Here is a 26510-nt window from a genome sequence, read left to right as displayed (position 1 = left end):
GTCTGTTATTTATTTTAAAAAGACATATTGAGCAGTTTAATAAAAATTAATTTGTTAATTAAAGCACTGTGCGCAGCGCCACCAGTTAATATTAACCTGAGGCTGAAAGTAAGTTGCATGGCTAGTCTAGCAATTATCATTACAATACAATGACGCATGATGGGGGGGGGGGAAAGGTGCAGGAGAAGAGCCTGACTGAGGTACACATAGCCTAGATATCTATGCTGTATTATTTGAAAAAGACACTTCGAGACACTGAGCAGTAATAATCCTTAAGCTGAACGTTGGACCGTCTTGGCCGGGGTCTGGTGTCGCCTGTGCTATTTCCTAAGAGTATTTGTACCAGTCTGTGTCATGCAGCAGCTGTAAGAGTAGTCACAAAACACGTATGGCACATAATTGTTTACTTTAAGACATACCAACTATTTAGCAGAAACATGCCGAACAGCCACTAGCCAAGGCCAGTAACCCACGCTACCGGCCGTAATGGCATCGTGGCATTGCTATAGTACCGTTAGAGTACTCCCAGGGAGCTCCCATGGCTGAACTGCTGGGGTATCTGTTGCTTTGCTAGAGAATATGCTCTGTGTCCCCAAATAGCTTGCTTCTGCCCACTGCATACCACGTCCTCCTAGCTGTCCTGGCTGTAGCTGCCTAGGAACCACGAGGTTTGCAACGCTCTTTGGGAACTTGCCTTACCACCTGAGCCTCTGGCTCGACTCACAGACTAGCTCTGGTTGCGCTTTAGTGCTGCTCTTCCGATCTCTCCAACTTGTGTACCAAAATTAAATATGCCTGCTAGGATCCAGCCCCAGCCAGACTCCCTCTTTGCATCCGGCTGTATCCGTGGCTGGGCATAACCCCCATAATCACGCTGCCCCCAACTCATGACTACACCAGTGAATGCAGCCGGTGCCTGTGCGGGGGAGCCCAATTGCTGTCCTCAATGTTCGGCCTCATGGGAACCATAATGAATGCACAGCTTGCTGCAGTGCAGTACTAGAATAGAAACGTTGTACGCGCTCCGAAAATTAAATTAATTTGATTGTGATATTAAGACTGTCTGACGCTAGTGGCGCAGGCTGGTTAACTTACAGCTGTTCGTTCTTCTTCCCCCTAGGCTGAGGTAGCGTGCCTCTACCGGTGAAGATAAGCCCTCTCACCACGGTCTCTTGAGTGCATGACGCAGCACTCTCCTTCCCCCAGTGGCATTGTGTCGGCCGGGCCGACCTGGGCTCTGTTGATGTTTGGAAATAATTCTGGCGGCATGGCAATTTAAATCCTGGGCCAGCCCCACAGCGTGGGAGGCCGGCTGTTCAGGACAGGGCTGAGTGAGGTCCGAGGCAGCGTACTATGATTCCCTGGCTGCTGGCAAACCAGATAGTGGGATTGAGCAACCGGGCCAGTGAGCAGCAGCGTCCTCAAGAAATTTAATAACTCTTCGCACTCTCTGGAAACAGGACATAATGTTACGTCCTCCTGCGGCGCTACAGCCAGACTGAGACTCTCTCTCGCTGAACCTGGGCCGGGCTATGACATCACTCAGGCTCTCTGCGCGCCCTGTGGGAATACAAAAAGATAGATATATTGTATCTGTGAGGCTGAGCCCGAACAGCTAGAAGGGCGCCCAAGCCTACGGGAACAGCCTGCGCAGACACTGGTGCGCACTTCTAGCTGCCACACACTGTTTGCAGGGTCCTTTATGTAACAGCTCTGAGGCTATGCTTATGCGTGACCATGCATTTCAGTGCGGTGATGCGGAGCACCTCACTGAAATGCGTGCATGTCACACCTGATGCGTGATACTTGACAGGACTGCGTGAAACACCAGTCCATATCTCTACTGTCCCCTTTTTAGTGGAGGAGCGTTGCAAGGCACGCCCTTGGTTGCTCAGGCTTAGAACCGCCCTAAGGAGTAGCGGGGTGCCGACTTTTCCATCCAGGGTCCTGGAGTGAAGACCTCTGGGGTTTGGCATAGAGCACCCCTGCTGTACTAATTGAGAGGGTACCCCTTAGTATTGATCAGCCTTCGGATCGCCCTGTAACTCAGACAGCATATCCAGTGGGGGAACCAAGAGGACTGCCAGTGGGTGGGTGCAGTTATAAGTACCTGACCCCCGCTCCTTGTGCACCAGAAATGGCCTAGCGAGGGCGCCGGATAGGGCGGACTCCCATGGGGGTCCCAGTCAGTGGAACGCAGTAGATGTTTCGGAATGAGGCTCTAAGGTGGCTGCCCTCAAAAAAAGGGCACACTGCGTGCACCGCAGGCAGACGCATTTTCTACCCTTCAGGCCCTGCCTCGGACAGCTGATTATAAGTTGGTCCTCCATGAATTCTGCAGCAATTTTGCGGGACTTTATTGAATTTTTGCACATTAGTTGTGGTTTGTTTTCAGACCAATAGGATATTTATTCCAATTTCGAACACACATGTTTAAAATTTTCACTGGTACATTAAAATAATGGTATTAGGTTGTTTAAACTCATGTATATCCGTCTGTGTTTGCATCCAAACTAGATCGATTTTTTTTTTTTAACACCTTCAGGCTTCTGCTTTGGTGCAAACACTGCACCATATCTAATGGAAACCTGGTGTTATAGTAGAATTTTTTGAAATGTTCCCTTTTATTTTAACTACTTTGCGCAACATTTTGTTGCAGTTCTCAAATAGACAGACATAAATCCTGCAACGCTTACAATGAAAATGTTTCCCTGAATGGTTGACAATACTAAATGTGTGAAGTTTCATCGGAAATGAAGCCTGAACAATTAATGATGTAATATATATTTTTTTGGTCCTCATCTCACCTTTCAAGCCTCTGCGGGTTTTATGAAGCCGCCTTCTCAATCTGTCGCCCCCACGGCTTACCGCACTCGCTTGGGTCATCCGACCTGCCTCTTCTTTTTGTAAGAGGCCATGGTGTAATCATAAGACCAAAGATGTTTACAGTAATCTTAGCGTCTTACCCCAGCACACGAGGGTATGCCATATGTTTGTTACCTTGTCCTTCACGCTCTCGTACTCTAACCGTGACATGATGAATGCAGCTTTGAGCCAGTCTTCCCTTTGGGGAGGGAGGGTGTCCTTCTACCTCTTGCACACCTCCCTTCTAGCCAGCAATATCAGATACAATAATAAACCCCTATCTTTCTGAGAAAGGGTCTGGCTGAGGCAGCCATCATCTCCAAAAAACACCAAAGACATGTTGATTGCTATACTGGTTTTGAAAATGTCTCGTATGTTGTCTCCCACCTCAGCCCAAAATTTTACAAGTGCTGGACATTCATGGAAAATATGCATATCGTCCGCAAGGAGTGTCGCACACCTAGGGCATTTGGGGGCGGGGTGTGGAGCGAACTTTGCAATTTTTGCGGGGGTGTAGTAAAGTCTATTTATAACAAAAAAATGGGGTTTTTTTTAAGCAGGCGGGCTTGACGTATCTGTACATAATCTTTAAAGACGGTTCATATAAGGAGTCTATTTGCGGCCCAAGTGGGGTATCTGTCCAAACTGCAGAGAAGGGGGGTACCGCTTGGTCTTCAACCTCCAGCAAGCTGTTATACCATATGGATACTTCTATATTTAGTGGTCGGTTAGCGCTCAACAGGTCTTCAATATCTCTGTTTCCTCCGGTCTCCCCCTTTTCTGCCTCGTACCATGATGTTAACTGCATATATTTAAATCTTGAGAGTCCTGGCCCGATCTTTACCCTTAGGTACTCCCATGAATGAACCCCCCCGGCATCCAGCAGTTGAGACCAGTTTGTGATACCTGCCCTTCTTATTGGCAACGCCAAACTGTCCTTCAAACAGTCCGGTGTACCTGGTGCATCCCATACAGGGGCATTCTCAGGATGGTACCCAATGCCCCAGGTGCGCCTGAGCCTATACCATAACTCCAGGGCTGCCCTCAGAACCTTCAGCCGCACCCTCTTGAAGAACCTCAGTGACCCAAACTTGTACAAAAACGCCGCACCTTCTCCACCTCCTTCCACCCGCACCATTTCCCCCAATAGCCTCCCCCAGGCTGATTCCCCCGGTTTCACCAGCAGTATCCGAATGCTTTTAAAGTGGAAAGCTGCCGCATACAGCCTTACATCCGGAAGGGCTAACCCGCCCTTTTTTAGTCTGCGCCTTAGTTTTTTCCATGCCAAACGGACCCCTTTGTTCCCCCAAATAAAACTCCTGATTTTGCTCTGTATTTTCATTAAGCTATTGCTTGCAAATGTTAATGGAATTGAAGAAAAAAGATAAGACAACTTGGGTAATATTGTCATCTTTACCAGATTTGTTTTTCCATAAATAGTCAGGGGGAAGATTTCTCCATCTGTTAAAAACGATTCAGAAAAGGGGGTGGTGATGAACAGAGTGTCTGAATTAAGCAGACCACTCTTACCCAGTCCAAAGATCAGGGTTTGATCCATCACCGTTATTTAGCTCACTGCCCCATCCCAGCTCAGAACCTGGCTATATGCAAATTAGTCTGTCCCTGGCCCAGTGCATCATGGGAACAGGGCAGACCAAACTACCAAGCCAATTCTTCACCAGAAAGGAGACAAGCTACCGGGGACCGGTTTCTGGCATTTCAGCCTCGTCGGCCCGGCTTGCTTGAATCCTGATGGAGCAGTGAGCAAGGGACTCATGTCTGAGTATACCCTGCCACACCTATAGTGGCCAAAAACGATTCAGAAAAGGGGGTGGTGATGAACAGAATGTCTGAATTAAGCAGACCACTCTTACCCAGTCCAAAGATCAGGGTTTGATCCATCACCGTTATTTAGCTCACTGCCCCATCCCAGCTCAGAACCTGGCTATATGCAAATTAGTCTGTCCCTGGCCCAGTGCATCATGGGAACAGGGCAGACCAAACTACCAAGCCAATTCTTCACCAGAAAGGAGACAAGCTACCGGGGACCGGTTTCTGCCATTTCAGCCTCGTCGGCCCGGCTTGCTTGAATCCTGATGGAGCAGTGAGCAAGGGACTCATGTCTGAGTATACCCTGCCACACCTATAGTGGCCAAAAACGATTCAGAAAAGGGGGTGGTGATGAACAGAGTGTCTGAATTAAGCAGACCACTCTTACCCAGTCCAAAGATCAGGGTTTGATCCATCACCGTTATTTAGCTCACTGCCCCATCCCAGCGCAGAACCTGGCTATATGCAAATTAGTCTGTCCCTGGCCCAGTGCATCATGGGACCAGGGCAGACCAAACTACCAAGCCAATTCTTCACCAGAAAGGAGACAAGCTACCGGGGACCGGTTTCTGGCATTTCAGCCTCGTCGGCCCGGCTTGCTTGAATCCTGATGGAGCAGTGAGCAAGGGACTCATGTCTGAGTATACCCTGCCACACCTATAGTGGCCAAAAACGATTCAGAAAAGGGGGTGGTGATGAACAGAGTGTCTGAATTAAGCAGACCACTCTTACCCAGTCCAAAGATCAGGGTTTGATCCATCACCGTTATTTAGCTCACTGCCCCATCCCAGCTCAGAACCTGGCTATATGCAAATTAGTCTGTCCCTGGCCCAGTGCATCATGGGAACAGGGCAGACCAAACTACCAAGCCAATTCTTCACCAGAAAGGAGACAAGCTACCGGGGACCGGTTTCTGGCATTTCAGCCTCGTCGGCCCGGCTTGCTTGAATCCTGATGGAGCAGTGAGCAAGGGACTCATGTCTGAGTATACCCTGCCACACCTATAGTGGCCAAAAACGATTCAGAAAAGGGGGTGGTGATGAACAGAGTGTCTGAATTAAGCAGACCACTCTTACCCAGTCCAAAGATCAGGGTTTGATCCATCACCGTTATTTAGCTCACTGCCCCATCCCAGCTCAGAACCTGGCTATATGCAAATTAGTCTGTCCCTGGCCCAGTGCATCATGGGAACAGGGCAGACCAAACTACCAAGCCAATTCTTCACCAGAAAGGAGACAAGCTACCGGGGACCGGTTTCTGGCATTTCAGCCTCGTGAGGGTATGCTCAGATGTGAGTCCCTTGCTCATTGCACCATCAGGATTCAAGCAAGCCGGGCCGACGAGGCTGAAATGCCAGAAACCGGTCCCCGGTAGCTTGTTTCCTTCCCAGTATAAGAATTGGCTTGGTAGTTTGGTTTGCCCTGTTCCCATCATGCACTGGGACAGGAACAGACTAATTTGCATGTAGCCAGGTTCTGAGCTGGGATGGTGCAGTGAGCTAAAAAACGGTGATGGATCAAGCCCTGATCTTTGGACTGGGTAAGAGTGGTTTGCTTAATTCAGACACTCTGTTCATCACCACCCCCTTTTCTGAATCATTTTGTCCACCATAAGCGTGGAAGGGTATACTCAGATGTGAGTCCCTTGCTCATTGCACCATCAGGATTCAAGCAAGCCGGGCCGACGAGGCTGAAATGCCAGAAACCGGTCCCCGGTAGCTTGTTTCCTTCCCAGTATAAGAATTGGCTTGGTAGTTTGGTTTGCCCTGTTCCCATCATGCACTGGGACAGGAACAGACTAATTTGCATGTAGCCAGGTTCTGAGCTGGGATGGTGCAGTGAGCTAAAAAACGGTGATGGATCAAGCCCTGATCTTTGGACTGGGTAAGAGTGGTCTGCTTAATTCAGACACTCTGTTCATCACCACCCCCTTTTCTGAACCATCTGTTAAAAAGACTATCCATTTCTCTCACCACCCTCTTAAGATTTAGCTCAGGTATCTTATCGAGATCTTTTACGATATGGATCCCCAAGTATCTCATCTCCGCACTCACTCTTCCTGACCACTCCGCATTCCAGCACATCACCTCTGTTTTTGTTTTGTTGACAAGAAACCCAGAGAGCAATCCGAACTCACTCATACACTCTTCCGCCCTCGGGATGGCTATCTCAGGGTCCCCCGCATACAGTATCAGATCATCGGCGTATAGGGCGATTTTTGAGCTGTATTGTTCTGATCTAAATGGAATTATTGAGTCATCCAATCTGAGCATCTGGGCTAATGGTTCCACATATAGGTTAAACAGGAGGGGTGATATAGGACACCCCTGCCTAGTTCCCCTCTGAATATTAAAACTCTCCGTCAGGGCCCCATTTAGAAGTATTCAAGCAGTAGCAATTTTGGAGAGTTTGAATAAAGACTGGGCCAAACCCCATGACTCTCAGAACCTCCCATAAATATGTCCAGCAGACTCTATCGAAAGCCTTGGCCGCGTCGACAGCGACCACGGCCAAGGGCTCTGTCCTCTGAATGGCCAGGTCTATGTTGCCAATCAGGAGCTGCGTTTGTTCCTGGATGTATCTCCCTACAACGAACCCTTTCTGATCCGGGTGTATCAAATTTGGTGTTAATTTAGCCAATCTCCCTGCTAAAAAATACCCATAAAGATCTTGTAATCTGCATTCAGCAGGGAGATTGGACGGTAGGAATCAGCCTTTTTTGGATCCTTGCCAGGTTTTAAAATCAGGACTATTATAGCCTCCTTCCATGTATTAGGGACCTTCCCTGTTATACTATAAATTGAATTAAAAGTGTCCCCCACTGCCTCTAACAGCTCATTCTTAAGATGTTTATAAATTTCGCTCGGGAGTGCATCTGAACCCGCAGCTTTTTTTGTTCTTTGATTTCATGATCTGAGCTGCTACCTCCTCCAACGTAAAAGGTGCATCTAAGATGTTTTACTTTCTTCTGAGAGTACCGGCAGTTGTTTACTTCCAAGGAATGTCTGTATCACACTTAACTGAGGGGCCAAGTCCTCTATATACAGCTCTGAGAACATGGATAGAAGGCAGGTCTGTATGTCCTCAATCTTGTTAGAGACTACCCCGCTATCATTGATACTAAGTTCCTTAATATCATTTCTGACTCTGTCAGACCTAGCTTTCCATGCCAGTAGAGCACCCGCCTTCTCCCCATATTCAAAGTTCTGCATCCCTCTCGCGGTCCACTGTGCCCTGCACTTGGCCTCCAATTTCCCTCTATATTCTGCTCTTGCCTCTTCAAGCTTGCCCGAGATCCGAATGAGTTGCTCTTGGTCTCCAATACTAACTTCATCCCTTTCTCTCTCCAAGCCACTTATCTTCCCCTCGATGTTCTTTAATACCTCTGCATCGGACTTGTTCTTATAACAAATAATTCCGTGGAGTTTCCCCCTAAGCCAGGCTTTATAGGCATCCCATATTACATCTGGTGTTGTGGAACCTGAGTTCAAAGAAAAGAACTCCAAAGAAGGGGCCTGCACCGCGGCGATCACATCGGGGTCTGATAGCTTCGCCCTATTAAGTGTCCACCTAGATGCTTGCCGATGTGCCTCTTTTATCTTATATACCACTTGTAAAGACGCATGATCAGACAAGTGACTCGGGAGGACTAGGATCGCCCCTAGGTTGCCTATAGATCCTCTATCCATAAAAATATAGTCGATCCTGGAGGAATGAGAGTACTTCTTTCTATAAAACGTAAAGCCCTTCTGGTCTCCCTTTATCTCTCTCCACACATCAACTAAATCCATACCGTGCATCATATTGACTAATGCCCGACGCACCTTCACAGCTCCCTTATAATGGCTTAAATTGGATCTGTCCTTAAGAGGATCCATCAACACATTAAAATCTCCTCCTATCACATATGGTGGTGGTTCCAGCATCAACACGGACTGTAGTTTGTTAATTTGTGACGGATCGTCCGTGTTTGGGCCATAGAAGGAGGCACAGACCATCTCACAGTTTTCAAATGTCAAACAGTCAACCACCTACCGGTGGCGTCTGATTGTTCTTTTCCTATAATGCAGGGAGTTCCTTGTTTAATCAGTATTGCAACCCCTCTGTTTTGTACTGTCTGTCTTGATGCGCTGAAAAACTTTACCCATTTAACCTTGGAGAAGACTGCGGTGCTCTCTTTCCAGCTCAGATGCGTCTCCTGCAACAAACATACTTGTGCAGTTGACAGTTCTAGATGCTTAAGAACTGACCTCTGCCTTCGGGTGCACCTCAACCCATTTACATTCCAAGAAACAAATATAATCCCTTAATGTCATACCAGCCATACCAGCCCTATTCCTCTGTTCCTACTGATTGACATTGTCTGTGTTTGGCGCAAAAAATTACTAAGGCTGTATAAAGGTTTAGATGAGGATGAATTTTTTTCTTTTTTTCCCACTGCTCCCCCACCGCGTGCCCCCCAACCACCCTCCCCCCCCCCCCCCCCTCTGCCCTGTGCCCCTCTTCCCCTGAGGAACCCTCCCAGCTAATAGGCAAACGCCTATTCAGCCTTCCTTCCCCCCCATGGAGTGGCAATTTCAAATTCTACCGTACACTTTTTCCTGCTGATCCCACATCATATTTTAGTGGAAGACCTATTCTCTTTATTTTATTTCTCCTGAACCCCTTTACTGACCCTTATCTTTGCAATAAGAACATCTGCTTCTTCCCCTGACCTGATCAAGTGCATTTTATTATCCCACATCACTCTCAACTGTGCTGGAAATTTCAGCTGTGCCTTGGCTCCTAAGTTATTCAGCACCTCCAGCCTTTTACCCAACTCCCACTGTTTTGAAGCGGTGATATGCGATATGTCCGATCTTATATGGAAGGTAAAGGGATTAGAGCTATTAAAATGTATGGAGCCCTCTTTTAATGCGGCCGAGAGAATCTGCTCTTTTATGGAATAGGTCAAGAAATTCACCAGGATCTTCCTAGGCTTTTGTTTTGCGAGGTTTCTCCTGAAAGGGTCACGGTGCACCCTTTGTATGTCGTGCATCAAGTCCATCCCCGATGAATCCTTTAGTACTGTCCCCTTCAGTAGGCATATTACGAACCCCTTTATATCGCCCCCCCCTCCATAGCTTCCGGTACATTCAATCTTCTTAAGTTGTTTCGGCGTGAATACATTTCCAACCGCTCGATGTCCTCTTTTAGCTCCATATTCTGAGCTGACAGCTTAGTGACCTCGGCTTCAGTGGTACTTAACGCCTCCTTGATCTTGGGGAGTTCTAACTCCACTGCCTCTGTCCTGAGTGTGACCTCATCCACCCTCTTGGTCAGCTCCTCACATGATGCTTTTATTGCTGCTTGGTTAGCCTCGGAAACTAAAAATCTATTAGCCAGCTCAGCTTGGTTAGTTTCCGAAACTGTAAATCTGCTAGTTATTACGTCCTTCATAGCCAATAATATATCGGCCAGTGTACCCGTTGTTGCCTCGGATTTAGCAGTATTATCCATAGCAAGCTCTTTGCCTGTTTGACCGAGGGAGGTTGTAGGGGTAGATTGCGGCGTATTCGGTTTACCCGTACTACTGTCTATTGCACTTAAGACCATATTACTTAACCCATCCGTCTCTAGTGCAGAAAATCGATTGGTCAAACCGATATCCGGATGCACTGTCACCACAGCCTCTTGATCCATAAGGTTATCTGCTCTGTCCCCTACCACTCCTCTCTGTGTTGGTGCCAGCGTGCCGCTTGATTCCTGGGTAACTAGGACGGGGTGTGGGTTCTGCAGGGGTGAAGGCAGGGACTGGGTGTCCTTAGTGCACTGGGTAGGCTGAATAAACTGTAAATGCTGCGCAACCTGAGCGGGCTGAGTGCTCGGAGTGATAACACTAACTACGGGGGCGAAAATAGAGGTAGGTGGAGTAGAAGTAGAAGTTTAAGTGAGGGGGTGACTTTAATACTGGCCTCTGCTGGTTTCACCACCTTATTTTTTCCCCGACTTTTAATATTTTTTGCGCTTAAATACTCTTCAGAGGTTTTCTGTTTTGCTTTCACCCTCTTTGTACGTTCCCTTACTTCCAAAATAGGGGGTGAAACTCGTGGGGGGTAAACAGGTTTTTCCTTATCACCAATGAACACTGTCCTGGCTCTCAGCGTATACCTGTTTATTTTTACGGTGCTTTGATTCTCCTCTTGGCCAGTACTTTCCCTTCCTCCTTCGCCGCCTGTACCCTTGTCTCCTCTCCCCTCAATTTCCATGCAGCTTACCGGGGCGTCAAGGAAACTGTTCGTGCTAGGCTGTGGGCGGCCCGGAAAAGAATCGCCACACGCACTTACATGTGCAAACCCCCCCCTGGCTTTCTCCTAGCCTCCTCGCAACCCTCCTTCCGTGAGCCTGCACACCGGTGAAACCAGCGCTTTGGACTACTTGCGGTTTCCGCCGATGCCGCCGTTGGCTCTGCCTCCACTGACCCGGAACGCCAACAGGGCGAAGTCGCACCTCTTCCTCTGCTTGGCCGCCTCCTCCCACAGCCAGCTCCGATTCGTCCAGACGCCGCCCTCTCGCCTCAAGCGGCACACCGCAGGAAACTCGGGAGACACGCCGGGGTCTGGGGGCATATCTCCGACCTCACCACTTCCTCACCGCTCGGTACGTTCCGATATTAAGTTGGAGTTAAGATCACTCGCAAAAACAATGGGTCTACCAATCTACAATTTTTAAGACATTACAGCAGAAACGCTCACTACCCCATGGAGGAGAGGTGGCTACGGCCGTTCACCTAGCGGCCGCCATGTTCCTCTCAAGCCACACCCCCATTGAGTATTGCTTCCCCATTGAGTATTGCTTTAATGATGTAATATTGGCAAAAATCACAAAACTGTGGTAAAATTACTGTTTATGGTGCACTGCTAATTTGATAACTGATATCAAACTCGGCAGTTTCTGCAAAGCATAAACACAATATATTTTCTAATTCTGTAAGGAAGTCATTGGTGCATGCCAGGTCTCCTTTGTTCTGATTGGCTGGCTGTTAGAACATGCAGAGCATGACAGTTGTCCGATTTTTGCAATACTGTTTCCAAAAGTAGTAATTCCCTCCAGTCTCCATAGTGCAGGAATATATCCCTGGCAAGTCATGACCCTGTGGTCTCTCCCACTCACCCCCCCCCCCCCCACCCTCTCATTTAGCCTCTTGGTCTTCTGAGCATGGAGGTACCAGACGTGGAATTTTTGTGGGTTGGGGTGTCCGTGTGGCCTGTCTTATTTTGGTCCCGTCACAGCCCACCTGACCAAAAAAACACAGCCCACAGTATGGATTTTCAAGTTGGCCAGGCCAGTCCAACACTGTCCACAGGTAATAAACAAGGTACAGCACATTTTGAAAGCTACTGCAAGTGAATTGTCATTTAGGCCACCCGTTTTTTGGTTTCAGGTTTCACCCCTGGGCTGTCTACCATTTTCTCATTCGAAGGTCTTTTTTTGCTCGGTGCCAGAACCATTTACCCTGACTGACTGGCCAAGACATTGTACTGAACATGATATTAATCAGATTTTTCAATTTTTTTATTTACCTATTTTCTTTTAGTAATCCCCACTAGCATCCTATGCAGGAACATATCCCTGCCAAGACCTGACCACTAGTTGTTTTCCTCTCTCGCTCCTAAAGTCAGGGGTACTGGACACACATGGGTTTTCTATAGATGTTCAGGAAATTTTGAAAAAGCCAATTAAGGCAAAATGCTGGTTTAATGTACTGGTCTACTGGTCGCACGTATCACCCCTGCACTCTTTAAAAATCTACCACAACCATGTTTTTCAGCATGGACACATCATACTGTTAATATTGCTGAATGCAATATAGCCCTCTCTGTGTTAGGCTGAATGGGACACTGCTGAACATGACATTTGTCAGACTTTCATTATTCTCCCCCTCCCCTTCCAAAACATGGTCGTGTTGTTCCATCTTCCTCACACAGAAACATGTCCCTACCAATCCTTGACTTACATCTGGGGTGCCCTGGGCCTTCTGAGTGTGGGGTTATCAGATGTGTGGGATTTCCATGGGTTTGAGCTTTGATCCATACTCCATTGTATACTTTTGAAGAAGGGATATTCCATGGAATATGCCTGCAGTATTTGGGCCTGGGGTCAGTCAGTACTCGGAAGGTGGGGGAGGGGGGGAACTTACCACCGTAGACATTTCGAAAAACTAAAGACCATGGGGAATCTGAAGTGATGTGTTTCGCATTAACCCTAACACTTATTTCCCAGAATCCTGCAAATGTCAAAATGTGGGTATACAAAATCACAATTGTGGCCTACTTTTTTATTTGCTGGAAGTGTGGGAATGCAGTATGGCAGGACATATGTTATTATTTATTGAATTTCTTTATATTTTATGCTTCTAATTGTAAGCTAGACCACACAAAATGATTTTAGCAAAATCTTCCTCAGAATCCCTTGGTATAATTGGTTATCCTGTATTTGGGATGGTATGAATGTTCCCAGCCCTAGACTCAGATTCTTGGGTACATTTAAAAATATATAGCTTTAATTCACCCCCTGTTGGAACAGAATGTCCTTTCCAAGTGTTTGGGTTAGAAATGGGGGACTCTAATTGCCAGAGGTAGGTACCTTTGTCTAAATAGGGGCCCTTGCTTCTAGTCAGGGTAAGGGGGATACGCTCCTAAAATAACCTGTGCTCACCCCCATGGTAGCTTGGCAGGAGCAGACAGGCTTATCTCAGAGGCAGTGTGTAAAGCATTTGTGAACACGTACAGTAATACAGTGAAAACACTACAAATTGGCACCACACCAGTTTAGAAAAATGAATAATCTTTATCCAAAACAACACCAAACAATAAAAATCCACAGTACAGTTATCGAGTTATCTTCAAAAATAGGTTATTCACTCAAATAAATCTTGTAGCAACAAATAACTCCACTTAGAGTTATAACGACGTCGTGACCTGTGAATATCCCAAAGTACGGCGCCAACCGCGAGGTGCGCGGCATCGGGCCCACACAGAACAGTACCTTGGAAGATGGTGAAAACAAACACAGTTCACAGCTTCGGGGAGGTGCGGCTTCGTTAGCGCTGCATGGCGTTCGACTCCTTATAACCACAGGGGAGGTGCAGCCTCTGTTCCTCCTTCAGCGCAGGGGAGGTGAGACGACCGGTCTGCGTCGGGGAGATGACGTCACGATGGTGCTGAAACAACTGTTCCTTACGATGGTGCAATGTTGATGGATTCGGGGAGTCAACCATGTCGAGGATCGGCTCCGCGATGAGGAAGTTTTCTTCGGAGTCTATGCGTCACACCAGCAGGCGTCGGTCCACGTCGCAAGTCGTAGCAGGGCTCACGGCTTCTGCAGGTTGCGGTGTCGCTCGCTGGCGTGGATGTGGCACGGTGGCTGGTGTTGGGTCTACTTCGCAAGTCGGAGCAGCGCTCACAGCTTCGTTGCAGATTACTGCGTCGCTCGCTGGTGTCGGTGTTGCAGTTTCCTTCTGTAGCAGCTAAAACAGTAGTTCTAGTTGCAGGCAGACAGAAGGAGTCAAGTCTTTGTGTTCCTGAGACTTCAGAACAGGAGGCAAGCTCAGCTTCAAGCACTTGGAGATCTTTTCTTTAAGCAGGTGACAAAGCAAAACATCAAAGTCCTTTTTCTCCTTTAATTGACAGCATGCAGCCACTGCAGGCCAATCCAAGATAGCAAACGGCTCAGGGGCAGTATTCCTCTTCAGCTTCTCCGGCTCTTCTCCTTGGCAAAGGTTTCCTCTTAATTTCCCGGAAGTGATCTAAAGTTCTGGGGTCTGGGCCCCACTTTTTATACACACACATCCTTTGTTCTCAGAAGGCAGGGAATGTCTATACCCAGCCAAAACCAGTGGTGCATCTTCCTGGCAGGAGGGGGAGACATCATTGTTGAAGGCAGACCAGGCCCATTCAGATGGAAAGGAGACTATTCCCCCTACTCCAAATGCAACCCAGGTCTATTCAGCCCAGTCCGGACTCATCAGATTTCTGGAGCTACAGCCCTCTCCAGCCCCCTGTCATCCAAAAGCCAGACAAGCAATAAACAAACCCTAGCAGAGGCACACTGGAAGGTTAGGCAAGAAAATACCTACTTTCTAAAAGTGGCATTTTCATAAACAGAATGTAAAAATCACCCTTACTAAAAGATGCATCTTAACATTCTGAGCTCAGGCATACTAAACTGTATTTTCCCATCTTGTTCCCAGGGTCAGTTAGGTTTATAAGATGTTATATACAAACTCCCCATTCTGGCCTATGGGAACAGATAGCCTTGCCATAGTGAAAAACGAAATTGGAAGTATTTGACTATCCGGACATGCCACACTCATCCGGGCAATGCACCCTGCCCACAGGGGTACCTTGGGCCTACCTTAGGGGTGACGAATATGTAGAAAAGGGAAGGTTTAGGGACTAGCAACTGTGTGCACTTGCCAAGTCGACATGGTGGTCCCAGCATACTGGCTTTGCAATTGCACACTTGAGTCACATTTTACAAGCTGCTTCTGTGGGTGGCACAATCAGTGCTGCAAGCCCACCAGCAGCATTTCATTTACAGGCTCTGGGCACACACAGGGCACTGTACTAGGGTCTGACAAGTAAATCAAATAATCCAATCATGGAATCACTAATCCATACAACAATTGACAAAGAGAGCACTTGCACTTTGGCACTGAACAGCAGTGGCAAAGTGCCCAAAGCATCTAGGCCAGCAAAAACAGATGAGGCAACAGCAAAAAACGGAAGGGAGACCTACGCCAATGGTGCAAAGTCTAACAGTTTGGGATGTGCATTCCTGTCCTATATTATCCAACTGTGAGTGAATCGGTTTGTTCCAGCACTCATGACATCCTGCAAGTATGCTGCAACCTAGGCCTGAAATTTACCCTGAGACTTTGCATTGAAGTTAAGGGGAAAGCACAAAAAGTGTGCTCATTTGGCAACACAAGACGACTTGTTTGTGTCCCTGAGACTTGTGCAGTGAGCGGTGGTGGTAGAACAATGCCGTTTGTGAATCATTATCATTGGGGACGGGTATTTTCTAGCTTCTAGAATTGAGTGCAGAGCCAGCTTGCCCAATTGTGTAAACTTCTGCTCGTGTGTCATTCCCAGACCCTATGCTGACATCCGTGTTTGTGAGTGCCCCGACCAGGAAGAGTGATGATGGCGAAAGTACACAGCTTCACACTTATTGTGCTCATGTTATGGGTATGTCTGCTTGCAGCCAATATCGCCACTACCAGCTGTGAGAGCTATCTATCGGCTTATATTCATAATTGATTGCTCTCCAGAAGGAAGATGGAGTTCTAGAAGGTAACTGCCCCAAAACGGGCTCCTGAACTGTAGACACTGGATTCACATCCCTTGTATAAAACAATCTGTATAAATGTGGAGTCCAGACCTCCCTACTTGGTTCCAATTCCAAACTGCTTCAGTGACCAAGGACAGTGGTACTCTGCAGAGTAGTTGAAGAGATGCTGTAATCCAGGGCCGTTATCACAAATAGTCCGGCTCCCAGAGATGAGGGGACTTCATCTGAAGCGGTTTGTACTGATGAGTGAGTTAAAGAGCAGGCCTTATCCTGCAGGAGCCACCTACCCAAGGAGAAGCTCAGCCTCCGAGTCTTGAATAGGAGCAGCCCAGAAGAGCCGGGTTGCCTAAAGGAGTGTGCCAGACCACCCTGTGTGAATTCCAAGGGCTTCCAAACTCCTCCATTACTTGAAGACCAAAAACATCATCGAGGATATTCACCTGTGTGCCCGCTTCTACGACTGCCACAGAGTTGACCTCCTGCCTTCTTCGTGCCTGACATCTGATTCGCGCCCAGACCGGAGTGAGCAGAGTTCGATTGCAAGCTCCAGAGGCTGTGTGCCCGTTGCAGAGCTGCTGTTAAATAACATAGAGCGAAGGAGGTGGGGTACTGAGCGAAGACTCGGTGACCCCAAGCATGTTTGCCTATCTGTGCTGAAGCACAACGACATACACGTGCTAGGACATCACAAGTGTGCCACAAAAGTTTTTTACGGCAACACCGGAAAACATGGACTGTGAACTTGCTAAACAGAACAGCTTGGTGGGACTTAAAACCACACCTCAACCTATAGAATTGCCTAGCAAAGTGCACGGACTGGCCTGCGGTTCACAGACTGCAGGAAAACTCCACCATTTTAGCCATAGTGGGCCTGCACTTAAATTGAAACTTTGCTATTTTGCTATAAAGTAGACTCCAGAGATTCTTTAGTGAACATTTCAAAAGTGCTGCTCTCGTTTTTATGTACTGTATTATGTTTTGGTGTGATTAAAGTACTTCTCTTTCCAAAAGAAGAGCTGTGGGCTGGACATTTTCTTAATGGACCTTTTGCTGTTGAATGATTGTCGAGTTCTGAGTCCCTATTCCTCCTCACATGCCCATCCCACACCCCCACCCCACTCTACCTCCCTGAGACACCTTAGACTGCTCGCCCTCACCACCCTGCGAGTCCAGTGTGGTAGTGTACTTTGCCCAATTTGGAGTTTCAGTGGGCGACAGACTGAAAGCTCGAGTTAGGATTGAGCCAGATGCCTGGCAGTGGCTCAGCTCGAGGTCCACTTGGACCCACGAGCCGATCTTTCATGTGACTACTGCTAGTCACCAGTGCTTAAAAACGCATGAGCATAGAATGTAAGAAAAAACAGTAATCTTTGATCTAAACATGCGACAAAAAGATATACCCATCTACTGGCAGAATGGCACAATATGAAATCCGAAAACCTGGGATTTTTCCAGCTTTCTCCCTTGACCAAATTGTTTGATCCTTGGCAAATAATTTATTTCACTGTGCTTCCTTTTTCCTTTTTGAAATATTTGAGTTTACAGTGTGTGCTATACAGGCACCTCTTTTGTTATTTTGGGTCTGAATTTAAATAAACTATCATTTTGCTCCCTGTAAGAATCAAGTTCATATATAAAGGGTGCTTTGTGACTCCTAATTCACTAAAGGAAAAAAGAACAATTAATTAATTCACTAATGCAAAAAGAACAATTGATGGACAGAATGCAGAACAATGTCATACTTCACTAATAGCATTATTGTCATGGCAGTTGGTGGGGAGGCATAAATATTTTTAAGTTGAAGTTTAAATTCTGTCACGTTTAATAAATTCCTCTCAATGCAGTGATATATTCTGATGTATTACGTTGCAACGCTTCTGTATGTTCAAGAATTACACTTTTTTCCCCTTGAATATTTTTCTTTGATTTACTGTTAGTGACTTAACAATTAATAGGATACACCAACAAATATTTGGCTACTGAAGGGCAAGTACATTTCTGATTGCAATATACATCGAAACCATTTGGGGAACACAGACTTAACATTGATAGACTGCATATCCATATTAAATTCATGTATGGTTGATCATTCAACATGAGGCTATGCATATCTGGGCTATTGTACACCACTTCCCAATTCTATTCCATAGTGACGCAACCAGGGACCCCAAATCTTGGTAAATTTCCTCAGGCAACCACTGACCATATATGTGACTTTTTCGGTGGCCAAAGTAGAGGTTCATATCAACTTTCCATTCTTAGAGCGTGGGGGGATTAGGTATACCCCAATGTTTTTTGCCCTAGAAGGTCTGTTTCCGTAGGGATGCCCAGTACTATGCATTTAGGATCCATCTGTATTGTTTCACCCAGGATCTTATTGAGTTCATCCACAACATTGGTCCAATATCGTTGGATGCTATGGAATTTCCATATCGGGTTTATTTATGTCCCCTGTTCCACCCCACAACGAAGGCAGTTAGGCAAGTCAGCTCTGCCGAAGCTGTGTAGACTGACCCTATCATAGTAAACCCTATGTAGGAGTTTGCACTAGATCAGGCAAAGTCGTGCTTTAATTGCGACTTCCCTAGGGTTCATTAAGGCTGCCTCCCAAACCAGGTCTTCGAATTCCCCCACTTCCACCATTTTCTTAATTTCGTCAGAGATTTCAGGTTATTATTAGCAATCATTTTATATGTCCATGACACTGCCTTTTCTAGTATCTCTCCCATTAGCAGCCGGCACTCCAGCGGCGCATACTCCGGTATATTTTCAACATTCAGTTTCGCTGTCACCTAGGCATTGCTGAACTGCACGTATTTATAATGTTGTGTCTTGTTAAGTTGATATACTCTAGTAAGGAGCTGATAGGGATTAAAGCACAATTTTTTATAATAAAAAAATTACACTTTTTGAACGTTGTCTTTATAATTTCTTGTATATGTAGTTTATTTAACAGTTTAAATGCTAAACATTTTCAGGGCTCGACCCGTGCATGGTATCTTAGATCTCAGCCAGACCCTTGGGTTTGCTCTCCCTGTTCACTTGTTTGCTTGCCAACCTTTAGGTTGCAGTGCCATAGTGAGACGGGCACCAGGGCATCTGCGGTAAATGACCCCAAACTCCATTGCTTGGGGCCCAGTAACTCTTGTCTGACCTGTGGTTCCAGACCAGGTTCTGACCACCCCAATTTCTGTTCCATTAGATTTTGTATTAAATGATGCTTGTTTGGGACTCCGTGGAAAACCATTGTAAACCACTTTTTAATTTCTGGCTCGGAATATTTGGGGCTTTTGAACAAACCACAAACACTATGCATGTCTGCTACAGGAAGAGTGTCGGACATGTGCTACATTATTTTTGATAATCCTACTTCAGTGCAAAAATGTATGGGTGAAAACCTTGTGATACAATGCTCTTTCTACCGCTCCCCAGTTCTGTGCTCCTGCAAGGAGCAATACACTTTTTGGATTTTTTATTAGGTCTGTGCCCCAGCAAGTATCCATATGCAGTCTGGATTTTCCCTTAGGCTAAGAAAAAATCCGAACAACGTCTAGCCCTTTGCTTGGGCACAGATGTCCGTGAAGCAGAAAGGAGCTTGAGGTTGGTTGGGTTTTTTTATTGGCCAGAACAATCTAAAAATTGTCTCTTGGACACAAAAGCATTCTGAGGCAAAGTAGCTATGTGAAATGAACCAGGAAGTGGAGATTGGAATGGAAGGGTGCTGGGTACAGTCCCAGTCCCTCCCCTTTCCAATCCCAACCTCCTGGTTTGTTTTGTCTGTAGGTGAGTAGGAAGGGATTGTAGGGGGAGCGGGACTGCTCAACCTGCCCTCTCGCCCATTAAAACATTGATTGAGTAGGTCAGCATGGCTAAGGAGGAGCTGCAAAGCGAAAAAGCAAAAAATGCTACCCTTAGTCGCGCAAGCCATCACGATCTTTGGATGGAACTTGGATGGGCTAGGGTCCATTAGGGAATTCCGCCCAGGTCTATCTGATATCTGAGTGACATCTTTTATGACAACACATGCATATTAATAAGGCAGCCGTCAGTGAGCAGTGGGCTGCCTCATTTGGGAGTTTGCTACATCCCAGAAGGATCTGGGCACCAGAAAACTCCTAACCTGCACCCCCATCACGTATTTGTCTTCCATTACGTGGGCAAAAAATACAATAAACAAATAAAATAATGAGCCCAGGTGCTGCAGATATGAGACACATTTATATATGCATGTCATATGACCTTCTAGGCAACAGCTTTTTATGCCTCTTTAATATGTCATTAGATCAACCATCGGGGTAAATGTAACGAGGAATGTATTTGGCGCTATGTTCGTTTCTGCTGAATTTTAAAGCCTAGATGAATAATAGCATGTAGTACCCGACTTTTGCCCATACCCACCGCACCCTAATGCAGACGGAATAATGGCTGCCCTCTCCTGTACCCCAGGGCGAAACATCTCAGGTGACTCCCCCCACCACCAAAAGTACTGTGCCCAATAAACGAAGACCATTCTTGTCTTCTTAGTGATGGCTTTTGTCACAAGTATTAGCAAAGCCAATGGGTCACGCCTTTCAGTAAGTTCACCCGACCCTTTGGCTTTGCCAATGTTTTTCTCAATGCTGGTCCGCAATAAGCAAAAGTGAAACCGCATAGGCAAAAACTATTTCTTTTAAATTCTAATTTACTGTTTGTAAAAATAGTAGAGGAGTGGGTGAGGGTGCCAGTCTACACTGCTGCGGGAGCCACAAGGACCTTGGAGGTGGGGGAAGATTTGGGAAGAAAAGGCACAGTAAGCATCACAAAGAGAATGTAGGGGAGTGGGGGGCGTGAGAGGCAATCTGCCCACAGAGCAGAGAGCAAGAAAACACATGCACACACATGGAATGCTGAAACCCAAAGAAATCAGTAGTCCACTGGTGCGGAGATGTGGAAAGATGGTAATTATACAATCAAAAGGATGGTAAAGAAACCATGGTTCCATGGGAGGGACAGGACACGCGAAAAGGGAGGAAAGTGTTGTAGTTAAGACAGTCAGGAGCCATTCAAGTAGATATTGCGTGTTAGGCCTTAGGTTACAATCAACTGCAGGTAGGTCCTGATCAGGCTCCATTTCTTTCTCCAGTTGTCTGTCTTCCTGCGTCTAGTCCACACCACAAACCAGAATTCTATTACAATCCTCAGTCTCGGCATTGCAGACACCATCTCAGACATCCAGGGAATAGCGACACAGGATACTACACAAAGCCACGGAGTACGGTGCCTGCTAATGAGACTGAAAAAAAAGCCAAATAATAATAAACAATGGACAGGGCCACAGCCCATTGTAGGTATTGTCCACAATAAGTCTTGGAAAACAGGCAGTTAAAAGCTGTTTGTGGGTGACATCTAAAAAAAATGATTGTAAAATCTTAATATACTCTAGAATCTGGTTTAAGCTCGGTACATATACACATTAAGCCACCTGTGTAAATCCTACCAAATGACTGAATTCACTTTGCCAGCTACTGTTTCTAGGCAATGCTAAAATAAACCTAACGTGCTGGGCATGGGCTACACCTCCTGGAAAGCAAATAAGATACTTTGTATGTGTTAGTGACCCTTAGGAAACAATATTAATCTCGCAAAATGTGTTGGACTGATAATGTTCTGCACAACTAAAAAATGTGGGCTTGTGCAAATTAATGGGAAATGGAAATAATATTAATTTCCCCCCAGGAAATCCACATTTCCAGTTACCATTTGAAGATCGCCTCAAATTCACAAATTTTCCTTAGTGAGGGATTTAGTTCTTGATGCTCTGTGAATGTAATCTGACAATTGGGAGAGAAGGTAACCTACGCTTTAAACTGGGATGCCACTCATGGTCTTTTTTTTCTTCCTCTTTTTGTTTTTTAAATCGGAGTTTTATATAATGCGAACTTGACCCTAAGGTATCAGAGCGCTTTACATGAGCACTAGTTGTGTAACAGATGGACATATTCATGTTTTTTTGTTAGGCACGGGGAGATTCTATATAAAATTTTATAAATAAATAAATAAGTGATTTGCCCAGAATCACAGGATGATTAGCGTCCCTGTCGAGACTCGACTCCGATTCCCCAGCTTCGAGGTCTACTGCTCTTGACGTTAGGCCACTCTTTTGTCCAGTAGACCTTGGAGATAATGAGAGGAAATAGGAGTAATCAAGCTGGCGGGTGGCAGGAGAGACTCTGCCTGCACGCTGAAAAAATAAAATTACTCCAGCACTGTTTCCACTGTCTTTTTTTTTTAACTGGAAATGTACTTTTCTGGTTGAAAAAATAGAAGAAACTACTCTTCCGCCTCTGCATTGCTTTTACATGTAACAAGCATTCCCTTGCAGGTTAAGAAAACATATGCTACATTTCTCAAACCCCTTTATGTCTGGCATTAGGCAAGACAGTTAGATTTTGCACAAAAAAATATATGTAATATGCTTACTTAAATGGGCTGTCAGCTAGTCCTGTTCATTCTTTGGTCTGCAGTAGTATCATTCTTGTATTAGTTCCTTTCTGTGTGAGTGACTGCATCCTGCCCAAGCGCAATGTTGTCAATCACACAGAAAGCAACCTAGCTTTGATCCCCCTATGTTGCTACCATATATGGTAGTCCATGCCTTATCACATGTTTTTTGTGTTTCACAGCAAGATTACATTTTTTTCTCAATGCAGATTTGCATTAACATTTTATACTTGAATTCCATCAACAGCACCTCACAAATATTACATTGGCTTTCGATACGTTAATCCTCTAACAGAAGACGCCATTGAACAAATGGAGAAAGATGGAATTGAAAGGGCTATTGCTTTCACACAGTATCCGCAATATAGCTGCTCTACGACCGGTAAGTATTTTCAGTGTAAGTGTTATCCTCAGGATTTCTTTTGACAATTTCTGTGAGTAATATGCCAGTAACAGCATTAGTAACAAACTTAAAAGATGTACTTGAATGGGAAAACATTTTTAAATAAAACACAGACAAAACCGAATGGTCTGGCCTTAGTGACCTGGTGGGATGAGCATTTAAAAAAAAAAAAAAATTATCGCAAGCATATGCCACAAAATATAAAGAAGAAAAAAAGAAAACAAGCCTTCTCCCTTAACACGGTGGCCACATGCAATAAAAATGTCAAATGTAAGAAAAAGTAGGATTAAATATAATTTTGTAAAAGACTTAACAACCACCTATTTAAATCCTATTTCGTCTAGTCACTTACATCTACCAAGAGAAATCTTTCCATCTCCTTTGCCCATCTCTCCCCTCTCTGCTTCCTTTCTCATGTTGAGCCCCCTTTTCTCTTACCCAGTCAGGGTAGACTCTTTCTAGGCTACCTGCCTCTGCAATACTCACAAACATCCTCTATGCTATGTACACTTGTAAGAAATGTGGATTATTATCCACATCCAACACTAAAATTCAATTTGAAGCAGACCTAGGGCACCTAACAAAAAATGACACAAGTTTGGTAAGACAAAGCTTGGTCCTTTAGCAACCAGACAAAAATTATGATCTTGTCCTGTTTGATTCCTTTCAAGGGCGCACTAGCCTCACGTGTGCCACAGACAGTCATTTCAGGCAGCATTTGACACTGTTTTGCCAACAGGAGAGGCAGCAGCCCCCAGCCTGAATGTCCAGCTGAGCTCAGAGTATTCAACCCTGCCCTTTCAGGTCAACCTTTCAATCCATCTAGTCTGTTGTGTGTCTCCTGGAAGGAATTTCACAAAAAAGCTAAGTACAGGCTCACCAGCTGTGGGATACAGGAAACATCCTTTACAACGCAACTTTTACCACGCAGTGCCTTTACGACACAACTTTTACAACGCAAACCATTACAACGCATTGCGCTGGGGGGCGCTCTAGGATAGGGAATGTGTTTAATGTACTATCCAACACCTTCCCTACTATCCATGGGGACTAGAGTTGGAATAGTAAATTAAACAATTCACTATCCAGCGCCTAAAAGCACTATGCGTTGTAATGGTATGCGTTGTAAAACAGCGTTGTAAAAGCATGCGATGTAAAAGCATGCGTTGTAATGTCATACATCCGTGGGATACTAATGCAAATTATCCTTCTGGAGCTTCTAGCGCTGGATTAAGGTACCTTTCTAAAAGTTACATTTCCTTAATACGTACTCAAAATCGGATTTCACCTTTGAACTGGATTTCTAATCGGAATAAAAAATAGTGGTTTCGCTTATGTCCCAAACTTGAAATATCAATTTTAGTATTTAATCTGTTTTCTGGTGTTATGTATAGGACAGCCAAGCCTGCCACTGTGAAAATATCTTTTGGAGCCTTGTCACAGAAGAGAAATGGTGACCTGAATTTTCTAGGTGGTCCACTTTTAAACAAGACCTAAATCAGGGTGACTTATTAATGTTTAAAAGGAAGGTCTTTGCCTGTCAACAAGGGTTATTTCGACAGGTTGCACTGCAGGTTTGGCACTGCAGCATTCCAGCTACAATGCTAGGCCTGAATCACATGTTCTGTAGGCTCACTCTCTGGGTGGCACAATTGGAGCTGTAGTCCCCAAGTAACTTTTAACTTTCAAACACTGGGGGCGATTTCTACACCAAATACTGGTGACATATAGGCAAGGTAATTGTGTCAATTATGAATATGCCATTTGTACTATGTTTACAGAGGAAGCAAAGGCACCTTACTCCTGTCTAGCACACAGTCCTAGAAAAAATATAGTTCAGAAAAACATGAAAAAGCTGGGACATCCATGCAGAAAAGGTGAATTTTGTGCCTTAGAAAATAGTGTCTCCATCATAAAGGGAGTTGCCCAGCTCGGTTGGCTTGTGAACCCTGTATTGGAAGGCAACAGGGAATTTTTCTGATAGCGGCTTGTCTGCCTTTTAAGTTACCTTAGCTTAAGAGTAGATGTAGATCAGGTGAAAATCTTTGTCAGTGCTCAGAATAGGAAATGGCCTTGTTTTGTGTCATACACTTACCTCTGAATGGTTCCTAGTGGGATGCCATCAGGCTGATTTGGTCCCTGGCCCTGCTACGTGCATTTCCACTGGTTACACTTCTGTTGCAGGTCCTGCAGAAGTTGTGGGAGGATTGAGCAAAACTGATCATTATCACCCCTAGATTGCGTAGGATCTGGTGCGCTAATTTGTTGGGCCTCGAAATTTGACCATCTTTTCCTCACCTGTGAGGAGTTGACCTAATCTCGTACCAGGTGGTCAGGTCTTTCACCCTAACTCATGTATGCTGCTGGTGCAGATTGAGCAGTATCAGCTTGACATTTTGCCTGTCAGGTGAAATTGTAGACGTTGTTGTCTTGATGGAACAAATTTGTTCAGTGGTGCACATGGAAATGCTTGAATTCTTTTTATTCATGCGTGCAATTCCCATTGTTTCTTGCCCTTCAAGGAATAGGGGTTATGGCTAAAGGATAGTCTTTAACTCTAGCCACTGCTATGTACGTCTTCACGTCCAGCCATCTATGCTTGGATAACCATTAGTAGAGTGCTTTCTAAAAGTAAAAGGTTACTTGACATGTTTCATGTTCAGTGTTCCTCAGTGGGATTTAAAGCTTGCTTTGACATTCCTAATGGAATTCCCATTTTAACTTATCCACAATTCTCCACTTCTTAATTTGAAGACAGTACTGATGGTGGCAATAACTTCAAACTGTAGGGTTGAAGAGCTTCAACTCCTCTTGGTTTGTCCAGTTTACTCCCTGGATACGTTGGTCTTTATAGCTGTGCATCCTTCCTATCGAAATTAGATCTGCTTTTCATGTACGTCAGTCTGTTACTCTTCTGTCTTTTTTCTCTCATCCTACTCCAACCAAGGAGGAAAAGTAATTGAATAGACTAGACACCAAATATGCAGTACCATATTACATGAACCACACTTTCTGGGACCAAATGGATAATCAGCTATTTGTGGCTTTCCCTTAAGTCAAGAAGGGCAAGGCAACAACCAAATGAATCTGCATAGTACACATAAAAAATCCTTTTGTGGTTGAAGCCTACCAGGCTGCACAGCTGTCTGATTTGCTAAACTTTAAAGACAGAGCCCTGAGGAGAACCTGACAATTGAAAACATCGGGTTTGAAACGCGTCGGCACATAGAGGAAATAGACATCAAATTGCCTAATAGACCAAAGAATTGATTTATGGTTTATTGAAATTCTTGTTGCATTTGGTTGTTGTTTATTTGAACCTTGAGTCCAGAGCGTGACTTGTGTCTTTTCAAAAAAGTACGAGCAGTAAAATATACTGTTCAAAATTATTGTGTATATATCAAAATATATTTGTGTATATATAAATGGTGTATTTATGTTGTAGAAATGTATTGTGTTTGTAAATGAACGAAAACGTTAAGTGTCCTTTTCATACATGAAATAAAAGAAAAAAACTCAAAATAATAAAATAAAAGGGTACGAATGAGATTTACCCAATTAACCTAGGAGTATCACTTGGTTTTTTCCTCAAAGTGGAG

The 26510-nt window shown here is 45.3% G+C and overlaps 1 protein-coding gene across 1 annotated transcript in view; it reads left to right on the top strand.

Moving 5' to 3' along the window:
• FECH (ferrochelatase) overlaps nucleotides 1-26510 on the top strand; it is a 271577-nt gene that overhangs the window by 86892 nt on the left and 158175 nt on the right. The window contains exon 5 of the mRNA XM_078674860.1: nucleotides 22756-22890. Coding sequence (XP_078530986.1) covers nucleotides 22756-22890 — 135 coding nt within the window. The remainder of the gene's footprint in view (nucleotides 1-22755; nucleotides 22891-26510) is intronic.

Source organism: Lissotriton helveticus, chromosome 2_1 (assembly GCF_964261635.1).
Source record: "Lissotriton helveticus chromosome 2_1, aLisHel1.1, whole genome shotgun sequence".
Taxonomy (NCBI): Eukaryota; Metazoa; Chordata; class Amphibia; order Caudata; family Salamandridae; genus Lissotriton; species Lissotriton helveticus.
Note: the sequence above shows the minus strand (reverse complement) of the source record. Positions and strands in the feature narration are given on the sequence as shown.